The sequence below is a fragment of the Carlito syrichta genome, unplaced genomic scaffold (assembly GCF_000164805.1).
Source record: "Carlito syrichta isolate Samal-C Ts95f unplaced genomic scaffold, Tarsius_syrichta-2.0.1 Scaffold153937, whole genome shotgun sequence".
Lineage (NCBI taxonomy): Eukaryota > Metazoa > Chordata > Mammalia > Primates > Tarsiidae > Carlito > Carlito syrichta.
Genome location: NW_007098033.1, coordinates 172,167 through 186,386, shown reverse-complemented (window position 1 = coordinate 186,386; position 14,220 = coordinate 172,167). Strand labels below are relative to the sequence as shown.

The 14,220-nt window shown below is 38.1% G+C and overlaps 2 protein-coding genes across 5 annotated transcripts in view; one reads left to right on the top strand and one right to left on the bottom strand.

Moving 5' to 3' along the window:
• The window catches only part of NRG4 (neuregulin 4), a 40,109-nt gene extending 35,708 nt beyond the window's left edge, over nt 1-4,401 (top strand). For 2 of the 3 annotated variants that reach the window (XR_002481506.1, XM_008050885.1), the window contains one exon: nt 1,765-1,911. Coding sequence is in view for 1 of the 3 variants with exons in the window: in XM_008050885.1 (XP_008049076.1) it covers nt 1,765-1,781 (17 nt within the window). In the remaining 2 variants the exon portion in view is untranslated. Of the gene's footprint in view, nt 1-1,764; nt 1,912-3,507 lie in introns of those variants that run through there. The other variant, XR_002481505.1, reaches the window with a different exon arrangement.
• Nucleotides 4,402-5,809: 1,408 nt separating this feature from the next.
• Nucleotides 5,810-14,220, bottom strand: part of FBXO22 (F-box protein 22) — a 28,792-nt gene continuing 20,381 nt past the window's right edge. Inside the window, exons 6-7 of one of the 2 annotated variants that reach the window (XM_008050886.2) lie at nt 9,580-9,745; nt 5,810-6,948 (exon numbers count right to left, since the gene is read on the bottom strand). In XM_008050886.2, coding sequence (XP_008049077.1) covers nt 6,531-6,948; nt 9,580-9,745 — 584 coding nt within the window. In that variant the 3' untranslated portion in view covers nt 5,810-6,530. The remainder of the gene's footprint in view (nt 6,949-9,579; nt 9,746-14,220) is intronic. The other variant, XM_021709013.1, reaches the window with a different exon arrangement.

Here is a 14,220-nt window from a genome sequence, read left to right as displayed (position 1 = left end):
CGGGTTTTCAAGGTATACAATCATGTCATCTGCAAAGAGAGATAACTTGACTTCCTTTTTTCCTATTTGGATACCCCTGATCGCCTCTTCTCTGATTACTCTAGCCAGGACTTCCAATACTATATTGAGCAGGTGGGGTGAGAGTGGGCATCCTTGTCATGTTCCAGTTTTCAGGGGAAATGGTTCCAGTTTTTGTCTGTTTAGGAGTATGCTGGCTGTGGCTTTCTCGTCGATGGCTTTTACTATTTTGAGGTATGTTCCACGTATGCCTAGATGTTCGAGGGTTTTTATCAAGAAGCGGTGCTGGATTTTATCAAAAGCTTTTTCTGCATCCAATGATATAATCATGTGGTTTTTGCTTTGACGTCTGTTGATGTATTTAATTACATTTATGGTCTTATGAATGTTGAACCAACCTTGCATCCCAGGGATGAAGCCTACTTGGTCATGATGGATGATTTTTGAGATGTGTTTTGTGACTTCTTTTTTTTAATGGAGGAAAAAGGATATATAACAAAAGATAAAAACCAGGACAAGCTGAGGACTAGACTTAGCTCACATTATAGCTCACTTGACATTTTTTTTCAAGGTTGAACAATCTTAGCCAATAACTACAAGACCATGACTATAAGAAAAGCAAAGGGAATACCTTGTATTGAATGTGATAAGATTTGTGTCATGAAGACAAAGTTGAAGTCTCTGAAGAGGAGCATTGACTGGGACTTGCTCAATGTTAGCTCCTATTTGTGTTATGAAAATTATAGCATAAAAGTGTATTGTATCTTTAAACTTATTAATGACTTTTCTTCATGAGAGTCCTCCTGCCACCACACCATAAAGCCTTATTTATCAGTTTCAATGGTAGGCTGGTTCATGTCCCCTTGTGTGCTTCAGGAACTTAAAACTCTACAATCATTCTGATTTATTCATTATGTAAACTCACAGCAAAAGTCCTAACAGACATTTATATTGTTAGTATGCATCATCCCTATTGCGGTAAAGTCCTCATGCTGATAACTCTTCAAATGGAAAGAAATGTAATGATATAATCATGAACATCATGTGCCTGTATGTGCCAGGCACTGTAATTGATATTTCAAAGTTTTAACTCATAAAAGTTCTAATGTGAGGTAGGTGGAAATATTTTCACCCCACAATAAGAGGGGTGAGGCTTGGGGAGGTTAAAACCAAGAGTATACACCTGGAAAGTAGCAGGACAGGGACTTAAACCCAGTGACACCCATGTGCTTACTGCACTTATACTTCCAGGTGCAGGTGGCAACCTCAGGGTGCACTGGCTGTAGTTTTTGTCTCTATACTAAATAGCCCGTTAGCCACAGGTTTTATTAGTCCTTATGTTTCTTTGATATTTTCTTGCCATCAGTTATTATTGTCATTGCTGTTTGAGTGATTCAGTCTAGCCATCTTTTCCCCTCGGCCATACCTTTCTAACTTAGAAAGGTCACCAGGTTTGTTAGAACTTTGGGTAACAGAGAAAACTGGCAGTGAGGCAAGGTTGGGATGGGGAACTTTACTTATGTGAGATTTGAATGGCGATGCTGACACAATTCTTTGGTATACTGAGGAGCACTGTAGGGTAGGGTGCTAGAAATTTTGGATATTGTAAATTAGCTCATTTCAACACTTCCTATCACAAACAGAAAGGGCTGGCTCATATATGTGAATGAGAGAGGAGTAGGTAGGTGTGAATATAAAGAAAAATTGCAATGGAGAAAACATCTCAATTAAATTTATTTTCCATAGGTCATGGAGAACACTGAAGAAACGTCAAAGTGAACCAAATCCTTGCATTTATTTTTACAAAGGCAGAAAATGGAACACCATAAGGTGAGAGAAATTAAAAGTTTAATTCTTCACTTGTGTCACTTGTGTAACTTAAATCATGAACCACAAATCTGTTCTGCTGCAAAGTCTGTGTGCTCTGTAATGTACATCAGCTCATAGGCAATAGCTAAATAGCAGATACCAGTGTAATGTGGAAGTCACATTGGTTTAACATGATTTTCTCCAGCAAGCAAAATATGTTGAAGCAATTAGAGGCAAACATTCTTACAACTAAAGAGAAACTAGAGAGAAATATATTAAGATCTTATTAAAAAAAAAAAGATGGAAATCCTTTACATGCAAGGAGTGGCTGGTGTAATGCTTCAAAACCACCTCACATTTTGCTTTGTTCAGGTATCTGAGAAGCTGTAAGCACAGATGAAAAAGGCAAGACATTTCACCTGGCAATTAGAAAAAAGCAGATTGATGAAGGATACCTTTTTATCGTATTTTTTTTTTCTTTTTTTTTTTTTGAGTTGGAGTCTCACTCTGTCGCCCAGACTGGAGTGCAGTGGCCGCTCCCGGCCACCGCTGCCTCGACCCGCTGTGCTCCGGCAATTCTTCCACCTCAGCCTTCCGAGTAGCCAGAATTACAGGCGCGCACTACCACGCCCGGCTAATTTTTTTGATTTATTGTAGAGATGAGGTCTCGCTGCCCAGGTGGGTCTCAAACCCGCGGGCTCAGGCAATCTATTCACCTCAGCCTCCCAAAGGCACGGGATTACAGGCTGAGCCACTAAGCCCGACTATCTATCGTATTTTTAATATTGGTGAAAATGGTTTCTATCAAAAGTGATTAATTTCTAGGATCTGTATCTCAAAGGAAAAAACAAACTCAAAAGTTTAAAGCTGCAAAAAGTAGACTGATTTCATTACAGATATCACAATGCCAGGAGAGGAGGGGGCAAAAACCAGTGAAATGTCACAACCTTTTCTACTATGTTGAAGATAACTGGGCATTCTTTTGGTTGCTGTAAACCTTTGATTGTTTTCCAGGTCTCTGACAAAGTTGGTTTAGACAGTTGCTACTTGTTTTTTTCAATGTTGCTATTGGGGGAATGAAAGCTTGGATCTTCCAAGTCCACCATTCTGCTGATATCACTCAGGTTGATTATGTTTTATTCCTGCCTGTAATTCTAGTATCACAATGAGACCTTCAACAGAGTGTGTTTATTAAGTACATTCATGGTGATTGAATTTTAGTCAGAAATAGAAAAATATTAAGAAAATATTCTCAAAATTCTCCTCAACCTGATCATTTGCATTTAAAATCAACATTAATGAATATATTTTCAGTTTCTTCTAAGTTAATCAGTCTTGCCCTTTTTTGCTGGCTGTGATGACAGTACTACAGCACAAAAAACTTTATAAACTTGTTTAAGAAATGAAAGTACTCTATACCAAAACATTAAATAACACTTACTGGCTTCTACCAGTGTTTTCTACTTTTTAGCAGCATATGTTCTTATAACCTGTCTTCAGCTATGGCAAAGGTTAGAAACTAAATATATAAATCAGAAATAATGTATTTGAAATATGTGATTATTCCTATATAGGGCCAATATTAAAATAACCTGATAACATTCTTTATATAGTACAGGTGCTAATCTTATTCATTTAACAAGAATGTTATTACTAATGCTTATATTTTTTTTATTTTAGGATTTTCATTAAGCTAACTCATACTCAGTTTCTACAATTGAAATCAAGTCAGCCATCTAAAATCTCATGATTTCTTCCCACCAAGAGGATTTGGAGTCTTCTGTTTCCATTAAAACTGAATTTATGGCACTACAAACCTGGGACTAGACTGTGTGGGTATAAAATGACAAAAGCACACCTGTTTTTTTTTTTTTAATTTCTACAGATTGCATAGAAATTTCTCACATTGTAAATGTTTGTTTCTGTTGTAATTCTTTGCATGTCCATTTTGTTAGATTTGCAATATAAATCAGTGGCATATCTTTTGCTATCTGCCTCCTAGATTGAGATGACTCCCATTTAAGCAAAATTGAGAACTACAGTGAAGTAGCCTTCTGGATTCCCCATTACATCAATTTGCAGGGTGTATCTATTTCTAGGTCTTAATTCCAAGGTTTAATTTCCCTCTTCCTTTTACTTAGCTGGTAAGGACTTTCATTCTACTTGGATCAAATGGGATGGAAATATATTCCTTGATGAAGCCTTATTCAAAGCAAACTGTATCTATAGTTTTGCTGTGGAAACATTCAGGAGAAATTATCCTCCTCTGAAATCAGTATTTTTAAAAATGTCTTGGTTAAATAAGCCATTCTACCACCTGATCTTCACTTGAAAGAAGGCAGCTCAGTGTGTAGACTAGGAGTCTCTTTTTGTGCTTACCTTCATTTTTCATGTGACTTTTTTTTCAATTTTACAAAGGACTACAATAGTTGTCCTCTCTTGGAATTTAGTTTGTTTTTAGCTGAAACAGTAATTATTCCTTTAATGCTTGCTTCTGTTTAAGAAAAGACTTTCAAAACTGTAATAGTTAGACAGTTTTAACTTTGATTAAATTACTGTTCCCCTTCCCTGCAACCTTCAAGTCCTCTGAGAGAAGGATGACCTGTTCTTATCCAGACTACTGTTGTTTCTATTGAGTCAACCTTTTCCCTTTTTACTTTGAACTAATGTTACAACCAGGTGACCAAAGAATTTTATTGTTCATAGCAAGCTCCAAAGGCTCAGCCATAAAAAAAGACCCTATAACAATGTCTAATATTCTATAATTATCCTGGAGCAAACTCCTTTAAGAAGTAACAGAACAATTCATATTAGTCTTAATTTTAAAAAATCAATCCATCCAATTCATAGGCTCATTTTGTTCATATTTTCAGTTCAAAAATTCCTGTTCCTCTAACTATTCAACAACACTGTTTAATATCAGAAACAAAAAAGTTTACAAAATAGTTGCCTTATAAGCACATCTAAGAACTAGAATTTTGAAGTATTGTCTACTTGATAATGCACACCAGTGTGAAAGAATAGAAAATAGCTAAACAGCAGGGTTTATAAATATAAATATTCAGACTTAAAAGTTCTAACACGCAAACTTTTCTTTGGACTTTCCTCAAGATTTAGAATAATCATACAACAATCTTCTAAGTATTTTCATCATATATATAAAATAACAAAAGAAGTCTTGTAAGGTAAAAAATGGGAGAAAAGTGATAAAAATAGAAAAGCAGGAATAATTCTAATGCATTTTATTCTACTTGCCTTGCAAGTTTTCTACTGTCCTGTTAGAACCACTGACCATTACAAAAGTGCCAAATATTAGTTAGATCATATTGTATTGGGTAGAATATGCTAGCATAAGGATATCCTGCAAACAGACTTAGGAGAAAAAAAACAAACAAAAAACAGTGGCTTAAATAAGACTGATGCTAATTTCCGTCTTATAAGACAGTATAGAGGTGGGCAGTCCAGGCCAATTATGATGGTGTTTTAACGAGGTAATACAGGGACACAGGATCCTTCTGTGGTTTTCTTCCACAATGGGATGTTGCCTCCTCTGCAGGGTCTAAGATGCTCGCTACCAGATCCTCATTCCATGCAACAGGGTAGAGAAGGGGGCAAAAAATGGCCAAGCTATTTGTAAGGACACACATCATTTCCCCTCACAGTCTGTCGGCCAGGACAGTCATACCTGCACTGGAGACTTGGCAATGTAGTTTTTGTTCTAGGAGGCACACCTAACTGAAAAATCAAAGGTGCTATCACTACATGAAAAGGAAAGACTGGAAACTGAGGAAAAATTAGTGTTTTCTGCATATCTCTCATTTAGGTATTTGCATAGAAATTAAAACTTAAATCATTCTAGGAATATGACAACAGGGTTGACAAGCTGACAAATATGAATTATTCTAGGTTTTCATTTATAAAGGATTAGTTTACTTTGTTTGGTCACCCACTAAAAGCAATTAAATACAAAACATTATCTGAATGAGTTTCCAAGGTATGTTTTATTGGTATAATACCAACATAAGGTGATGTAATTCTCTGGTCTGCAAATTAGCTATGCAGAACTAGGTGGGGGAAAAAAGATTCATTAGCAATTTCTTTATTGAGGGAAATGTTTTACTTACAATAAAATACTGATTAGTCTTGGCAATTTATCTGACTGAGAAACTTTAGAATACCAAAACAAAAATAGTTCTTTAACTTTTATCAAGTAAAAAGTCAGTAATATTGTTACAGAAAAAAATGCATACAATTGAAAAGCAGAGAAAAAATATCTCAAACAAGCCATCTATACATTTTTTTCTCCTTTATTAAGGGAGAAAAAAATATCTTCATGATAAAAAATCATCTAACAGTGCAAAGAGGTAGTGATGGAATGTCTTCAGCCTCCATTCTATTGATGAACCCCTTCTGATCTTCCTATGCAGGAAAACTAGTCATGTTACACAGCAGCCACATGACCTGGTACAATACAGCTGTCATCGGTTTGCTCGTGCCTGATGCAAAAACACTCAACTCTTGGTCTGTGTAATGTACAAAGCTGTTCTCCATCTAATACATTAAAAACTACCCCAGTGTGATCATAGAGCATCAATCAAAGCTATAAAACATATATTTGAAGTTATTTTTATCTGAAGTTTCCATTTTCTGGAAAAGGCAGAACCCCAAAGTTATATAATGTGAAAGCCACTTTAAAGATGGCTTTATTTAGGTGATCCCAGATGAATGAGAGCCATTATTGTTGTATAGCTATGAAACAGATCATCATCTTTTACCTCATTACATTTCCTCAATATGAAGTTCCCAGTGACTATCCGATCACATCCAATTTCTCCATTTCCAAAGAAACCAAATAAGGGAACACTAGGAAAAAATTTTCTAAATGCATCGGCCTCAACATTCCTCTTGGCTCTATAATACTGAAAGCCCCTGCCAACACATGCAAACATGAAGCCAATGGTGTTCTGTTCCGGAATGTTGGCTGCTTTGAGGCGCTGCATCGCAGCCTCAGCTGTCTTCTCATCATTGACGTCCTCGTTGAGGAGCACAGTGGCGCTCTGGATTCGGTGTCCGCTAAATGAGAGTCCAACCACACCCGTGGCATTAATATCCAGAGGCTTCCTGAAAAAAGAGTAACAACATGTGAAGCACTCAAATTGAGAGTACAAAGAAAAATCCTCATTCACTGATGGGGCCTGCTGCCTTTAGCCTTTAGTAGCCTATGGCTCAGATTTGACGTTCACTTCACATAAGGGTTAAAAATTAAACTACTACAATTAATACGTTAAGTGAGTGTAGAAGGCACATCAAGAGAAGTAGGCTACTATTTTTTTCAGTCACAAAAAGGGGTAATGAACATCCACAAAGATTTCTGAAACTCATCCTGGGTTATCTAGAATACCCTAGAAAATATAGGGTATTCTTACTGTTCTGGTTTCCTTTAATAAAAAAAAAAAAAAAACCACACACAACCTTATAATTTTATTCATATATGTAAGTATCTATCTATTAAATGAAGCTTTTTGGTATTATTTACAGTGTTAACATCTTTCCCCCATATTTCACCTGTCAGAGATGTATTAAAAATGTAATCATGGAGGATTATTTAAAAAACCTATTAGCTCACCAGGCGTGGTGGCTCATGCCTGTAATACCAGCACTGTGGGAGGCAGAGGTGAGAAGATTGCCTGAGCCCATGGGTTTGAGACCTGCCTGGTTAACTTAGCAAGACCTCAATCTCTACAATAAATAAAAAAAATTAGTCAGGTGTGGTGGTATGCGCCTATAGTCCCAGCTACTCGGGAGGCTGAAGCGGAAGGATTGCTGAGCCCAGCAGGCAGAGACTATGGTGGTCATGACCGAAGTCACTGCACTCTAGCCTGGGCAAGAGTGACGCTCCATCTTAAAAAAAAACCCCAAAACCAAAAAAACCCTATTAACTCTAGAAAGTTTTAGCTTTATGTTTGTTTCATTAGGAAATATGATTATATTGCTTTTTGTCTTATGGCTTTGAGGCTAGAATTCAGCTTAATCTGATGGCAAAAACTTATGTCTTCTTTTCATTTGTATTTGTCTGGTATTTTTTTAAATGAAGTATTTTATAGCCTTACAAAAGAAAATACAAAGCTGATAAATGTTATAAAGCATAATACAGTGAACACACACTGGGGGAGAAACAATTAACTATATTACATTTCTATCATGTTTCCCAATATCTGAATCTATATGTGCAGGAGTCACTGGATTGAGACATCAGGACTCAAAAGGTTAAGTGACTACGATAATAAGGCTAGCTAGTGGCAAAAGCAGTTTGTGAGGAGCAAAATCCATCTTCTGAAGTCCTCTGCTGCTTTTTTAACTTTATCACATTTCCTCCTCGGTATACAATTGTTAATACATATTGTCAATCTCCTTCCTCAAAGAATTATTTACCTACCTTTTGGGGGGTAGGATCAGTTGGGTTATCTGGACACTAACAAAATGGACCACTGATTTACTCACTGCTTTCTCTTATCCATTGGTACAGTACAAGACCACATTAAGATGAATGAGTCTGTAAAGAGTAATTATTTTAGGGAGTATGTTTCCAATATTAGGTATAAAAAGTAGAGGATATACAAAAATAGCCACACTAACAAGTTAGCACCTCAGATATAAGTCCGAGTGAGATATTTGTATTTCAAAGTTAAAGTATATGTTAAATCATCATTTCCCCATCTGTAAACAATTTAAAGATAACAGCAAAGACACAAGGAAAATTAGGCAAGAGGGGGAAATAGCCTTAGATGGCCACTAAGATTCAGGTGTATATATGCATGAAATCCAGTGTTTGATGACCTCCTGCCTACAACTCGGGGCATTGGGCTATCCTCCCTCCTTCTGGGGACCTCAGCTTTAGCTGTTTTCCCAGATCATCAGTGAAGACTACCAGGAGAGACTCTAACTAAATGTTTTACATGGCTCTTACAGACTCTGATCTCCCAGTCTGTCCCCGTGCCACCACTCTAGGATTCACATACTAAACACAAACATATTCAGAAACAAGTACTAGTGTTTATGAACACTGGGGATAGAGTCTCATTTTCCTGCTTTTGGAAACAAATGATACTATGTCCACTTAATTAATTCAAACTCAAAATGCTACATACTTTCAGTCAAAATGGAAAGGAAGTAATGGCTCCCAAGACAGAAGAGCAAATATTTTTATCTTTGAAGACAAAAGCATTAGTAACAATAAAAGATCCACAAGTTCTGAGCTTGAAAAGCCTTTCAAAAGATCTAGTACAGAATTTCTAAAAATGTGTGCACCAAGAAACACCAGTAGGCCTTGCAAGATGGCTCTGTGGAAAAAAGTTTGGTAACCAAACAGATTTGAGAACTGCCAGAGGTATTATTCCCCTTCTAGATTTCCAAAACACTGCGTATATTAGAAGCTGTAAGTTCTGCCATAAAGAAACACTTCAACCATGTACTTCCTTTAAAGGAGGAAACAGAACTAGAGAGGAAGTAACATGCCTGTCAAGGAAAAGACTGACAGACAATGCTGAAAATCAGTTTTAAGGAGAATGTGAGTCTGAGAAGTTCTTAAAGCACAAAATAATTCTTCAACTGTAAGCAGAGTTAACCAATGTCTACTGTAAAACTGAATGAACTATTAACAATTCTTTAAACATTTTTAAAAAAATCACAAAGTAACAAAAATCTGAGGTCATTTCTCTGCATCCACAGAAATCAGAAGCACACCAGACATACTTTTCAGAAGTCAGTGATGACAGATTGTCCACCTGGCCTCCAGCTAAGATGATATTCATGTCGCTGAAAGTGCTGACTACTCGTTGCAGATAATTACTGGCTCCCACTTTACAGCAATTATAACCAAAGACAAGGACCACACGAAGTTCAGGGTTATCTAAAAGACCTGCAGAGAAATGAAGAGCAACAATTAAAGATAGCCTAAAAATGAAAATATCTTACCCATGTTGCAGAATTAAATGTTATTGTTAATGACCTGCACTCCTAGTTAAGTGCAATTTAGTGGCTTAAGCTGCCAAGACTTTGGGGTTTTTTTCCCCCACTAACTTTAACACTACTCAAAATCTTAGCTACAAGTAAGGTTTTTCTATAAAGAAAACTAAATGGCTATTTGAAAATAATATGATCAGCAATTAACACAAATAAGGAAGCAGCTAGGTACTGAGCAACAACCCTTGATGAACCATGGTGCAGGCTGGCTCCACATGGAACAAAAGGGAACACTGGTTTATAGAGAGTAGGGTTAGCAGTGGTGGGAATTTAAAGATGAAAAAAGAGAGAGAGAGAGAAGGCACTAATCACCTGTAGTGAGTTGAATGATGGCGCCCCAGAAGATATATCCACATCAAATCCCTGGAACCTATGAATGTGTTCTTATATGGAAAAAGGATCACCATAGATGTAATTAAGATACACTTTTTAATCATCTTATTTTTGTAGAGACAGGGTCTCCCTTCCCAGTAAGGATCTTGCCATGAGATCATCTAGTTTATACAGGTGGACCCTAAATCCCATGACAAGTTTCTTTATAATCAAAGACATACAAAGGAGAGACAGAGAAGAGGCAGTAAGGCCACAGAAGAAGAAACTGCAGCAGCAGGAAGGGACAAAGAACAGATTCTCCCCTACGGTATCCAGAGGCAGTGCAGCCCTACTGATGCCTCAACTTCAGACTCCTGGACTCCTGATTTGTTAAGGCCCACCTGGAGAAACCAGATGACTGCATGTCAAGACAATACGTTTCTGTTGTTTTAAGCCACCAGGTTTGTGGAACTGTTATAGCAACCTCAGGAAATGACTATACCACTGAAATACAGGCTTTCTCCAACTTCTCCAGGAAAGGCGTAAGAGAGAAGGTGGGCTAGGTCACTGGAAGGTCCTTCCGAAGCAGGAAAATGTTCAATTCTGTGGCATAGGGACTAAAAGTCACTACCACTAGGGGGCGGAAGAGCCTAACAGACGGGCTGTACTCACGCTGTCCACAGCTACAGGGCTCTACCTCTAGCCTCTGACACCTTGTTTACAGGCTATCAATTTGAAATTCGCCAGAATTACCAGAGATGGCTTTGGGAACAGGAAAAAAAATCTTACATCTAACTACATTTGTCTCCATTAGACTGGACCACATGACTTCCATCTTGACAGACCTAAGGCAAAGGTTACCAGAAACGAGCTCACTTAAGGAAAAGTGTACAGTGTGGGTGTGTGAATGACCAATTCCTAACCCTAAATAATTACTTATTCTGGGAAACTGCCTCTGGTCTATCTATAATTCTCTACATAGTAAAACACTGATCTGGATAGTGAAAAGAGTATTAGTACTTTCATGACACCATATGCCCAACCCATTACTAAAGTATCTTTTTTCCCATATAGACTAGCCCAGCAAATTTTGAGAGAATAGTTTTTTAGAACAAATTTTCATAGTTGGAGAAGACCTGTGAGTTCAATAGTCTATACTGTTATTTTACAAACAAGGATTGCCAATTCCAGAGAAGTGACTAACCCAGGACAATATGAATTAAAACCCACATCTCCTAATTCTCAGGGCTTTAAGGTTTTAGAAATCTAAAGACTTCTAAATCTCAAACTTCTCTGTTTTCTAAGCTCTGGATGCTCTTTTACAATTACCTACTAAGTATTTTCATCTCAATATTCTAAAGGTATCACCTTCATTATTTAACAAACAAATATCGAATGTAAAGGAAAATAACATCTGAAGACCCCCAAACTCCTTATGTCAAAGGGAAAGTTAAGCTTAAAGCGTAAGTCACACTGTAACACCATCTTTTTCCCAAATAAATAGCTGTTACTTCACAACCGTGTCAAAACATTATACATTAGCCAGACCCCCACAAAAGGCCTCAGGGCCTCAGGCCTCTCTGGTTAATGCACTCACAAATCATTCATAAGTAAATTCTTTGCTGGCCTCAAAGCCTTTCAAGCCCTTACCCTATCCTTGCCCTATCCCTCCCATAAAACAAGAACATGTCAGTTGTAACATTAGGTCTGCAATCTAAGTCTAGCTACTAAAACTAAAGTCTGTTTAATTCCACACTGATCATGTTGATTACAAGCTTATCTTCCCAGGTGCAGAACAAAGATGAGATCAATTATTCTTCCACCTACCCTGAGATGTATACTGATTTCTTTCTTCAAAGGGTTCACCTTATCTTATGTAAAATGTAGATTTACTGGGCATTAACTAAAGTCTCACAAGAATGTAACCCTGCCTTTATAAGTGTCTTCCCCACTTTAAGAAAATGTATAAATACTAAACCTTAAGTCTGTGACTTGTGTTTTTCCTGAATGGGCCCTTAAGCTCTCGCTCAATAAAGCTAGATTGATTGAGATTCTCACCTTAGTCACTCATTTCAGTTAACACCCACATCTCCAGTGGTATTCTTTCAATAATCTTCCTACAGTATTGTTCTCAGTTAATGGAACCCATCACTACACACACACACACACACACACACACACACACAAAGTAGAATCACTTTTCCTTACCCCAAGTTAGAGAACAAACCCATCTTTAACAAAGCTGTCAGCCAGATGGACCAGATGGCTCTGTATTCAGCCAACAGACTACGTGGTGCTTCAGGTAAACAACTTATATTCCTTGCCACTCAAAATGGAAAGGCCTAAAATATGTATAGTCTGAAAATTGGACCACTCAGCTCCATGCAAGGCAAGCTGAGGGCAGTGTAAAGTGCCAAGTCATGGGTAAAGGTGAGACAGGGATCCAGCAGGACTATTTTCCCAAAATGAAGGTCACAAGGCCTGCACCTACTGACAAGAAGAGATAAGGTGAGAAGATGGCCAAAGCCAGCTGAGATCAACTAAGCCCAAGATGGCATCAAAAAACGACCTCTGCTTGCCCTTTTTGCTCATTATATGCTAATTATAAACATTAGCGTGATAAAAAACACTCCCATCAGGACAGTTTACAATTACCACGGCAACTCCTGAAAGTTACCCTACATGGTTTAAAAAGGGGGAAACCCTCAATTTTGGGAACTCCCCACCCTTTTCCCAGAAAACCTATGAATACTCCCACCCCTTGTTTAGCATGTCATCAAAAGGTAGTTATAAAAATAAAACTCATGTGCACAGGTGAAGATGCTGGGTAATCTTAAAGCCCAGGCCAAAAACTTTGTATCCCCCAAAGGTATTGAAATTAAAAATACAGATTTTTTTTTTTTGAGTTGGAGTCTCACTCTGTCGCCCAGACTGGAGTGCAGTGGCCCGCTCCTGGTCACTGGAGCCTCGACCTGCTGGGCTCTGGCGATCCTTCCGCCTCAGCCTTCCAAGTAGCTGGAACTACAGGCGCGCGCTACCATGCCCGGCTAATTTTTGACTTATTGTAGAGATGAGGTCTTGCCAAGTTGCCCGGGCGGGTCTCAAACCCGTGGGCTCAGGCAATCCACTCACCTCAGCCTCCCAAAGGCACAGGATTACAGGCTGAGCCACCGAGCCCGGCTTAATAAACTTATTTTTATTTCCACCTTAAACCTCAGTGATGTACAGGGGTTGCTCTGCTTATAGTAGTCTTTCTATTCCTCTTTCCTTTTAGCTAATTTGCTTTCACTATACCTCGTTGGCTCACTCTTGAATTCCTTCCTGTGTGAAGCTAAGAACCCACTTGGCCTCTCAGGCAGGACCCCAACTTTGGGGTCCCCTGGCCTGTATCAAAGGACCATCAAGGACACAATGTTCTGGGCCACCTGCCATAGAATCTGACTGGTAATTTTATTCTATAATTTTTAAAAAATGGATACAGTAGCAGGAGCTTACCTCAACCATTAAACACAATTCCAGAAAAGCACTTATAAGACACTTCAAACAGTATGACCACCTGGAGAACCTTTCAAAATGATAAGCTGGTTGCAAAATGTAACCTCAGGTAACAGAACATGACCTACCATTTAGAATTGGTAAATACTACATGAAAGGTACTTATAGAAACCTAGAAGAAACTTAGCTTATTCTTTAGTCTTTTTGCCTCAGCATAAGCATTAGAAAGCATGCAGACATTCTACTGCAGGACAAACAGCAGCCTATCCCATCCTCCCTAGGCAAATCTTCAGATGCAAGACCAGGACAGCCCAACCATTCATGGTTTAGCACAATAATCTCTAGTAAACTTTGTCAAGGCCAAAGTCATAAAGTAATAATACAACCACCCCACCTTTGGTCAAGGAATTTGTGAGTTGCAAATGTCTGAGTTTGTTAACTGCAAATATCTAACAAGTCTCTTGCAGGAAACCCCTACTCCCAGAGGGTTAACCTAATCAGCTCTTTGTGACCCACCTTGGCAGCAATCATGTGACTAACCCACCCATCTGCCTGCTGTCCATC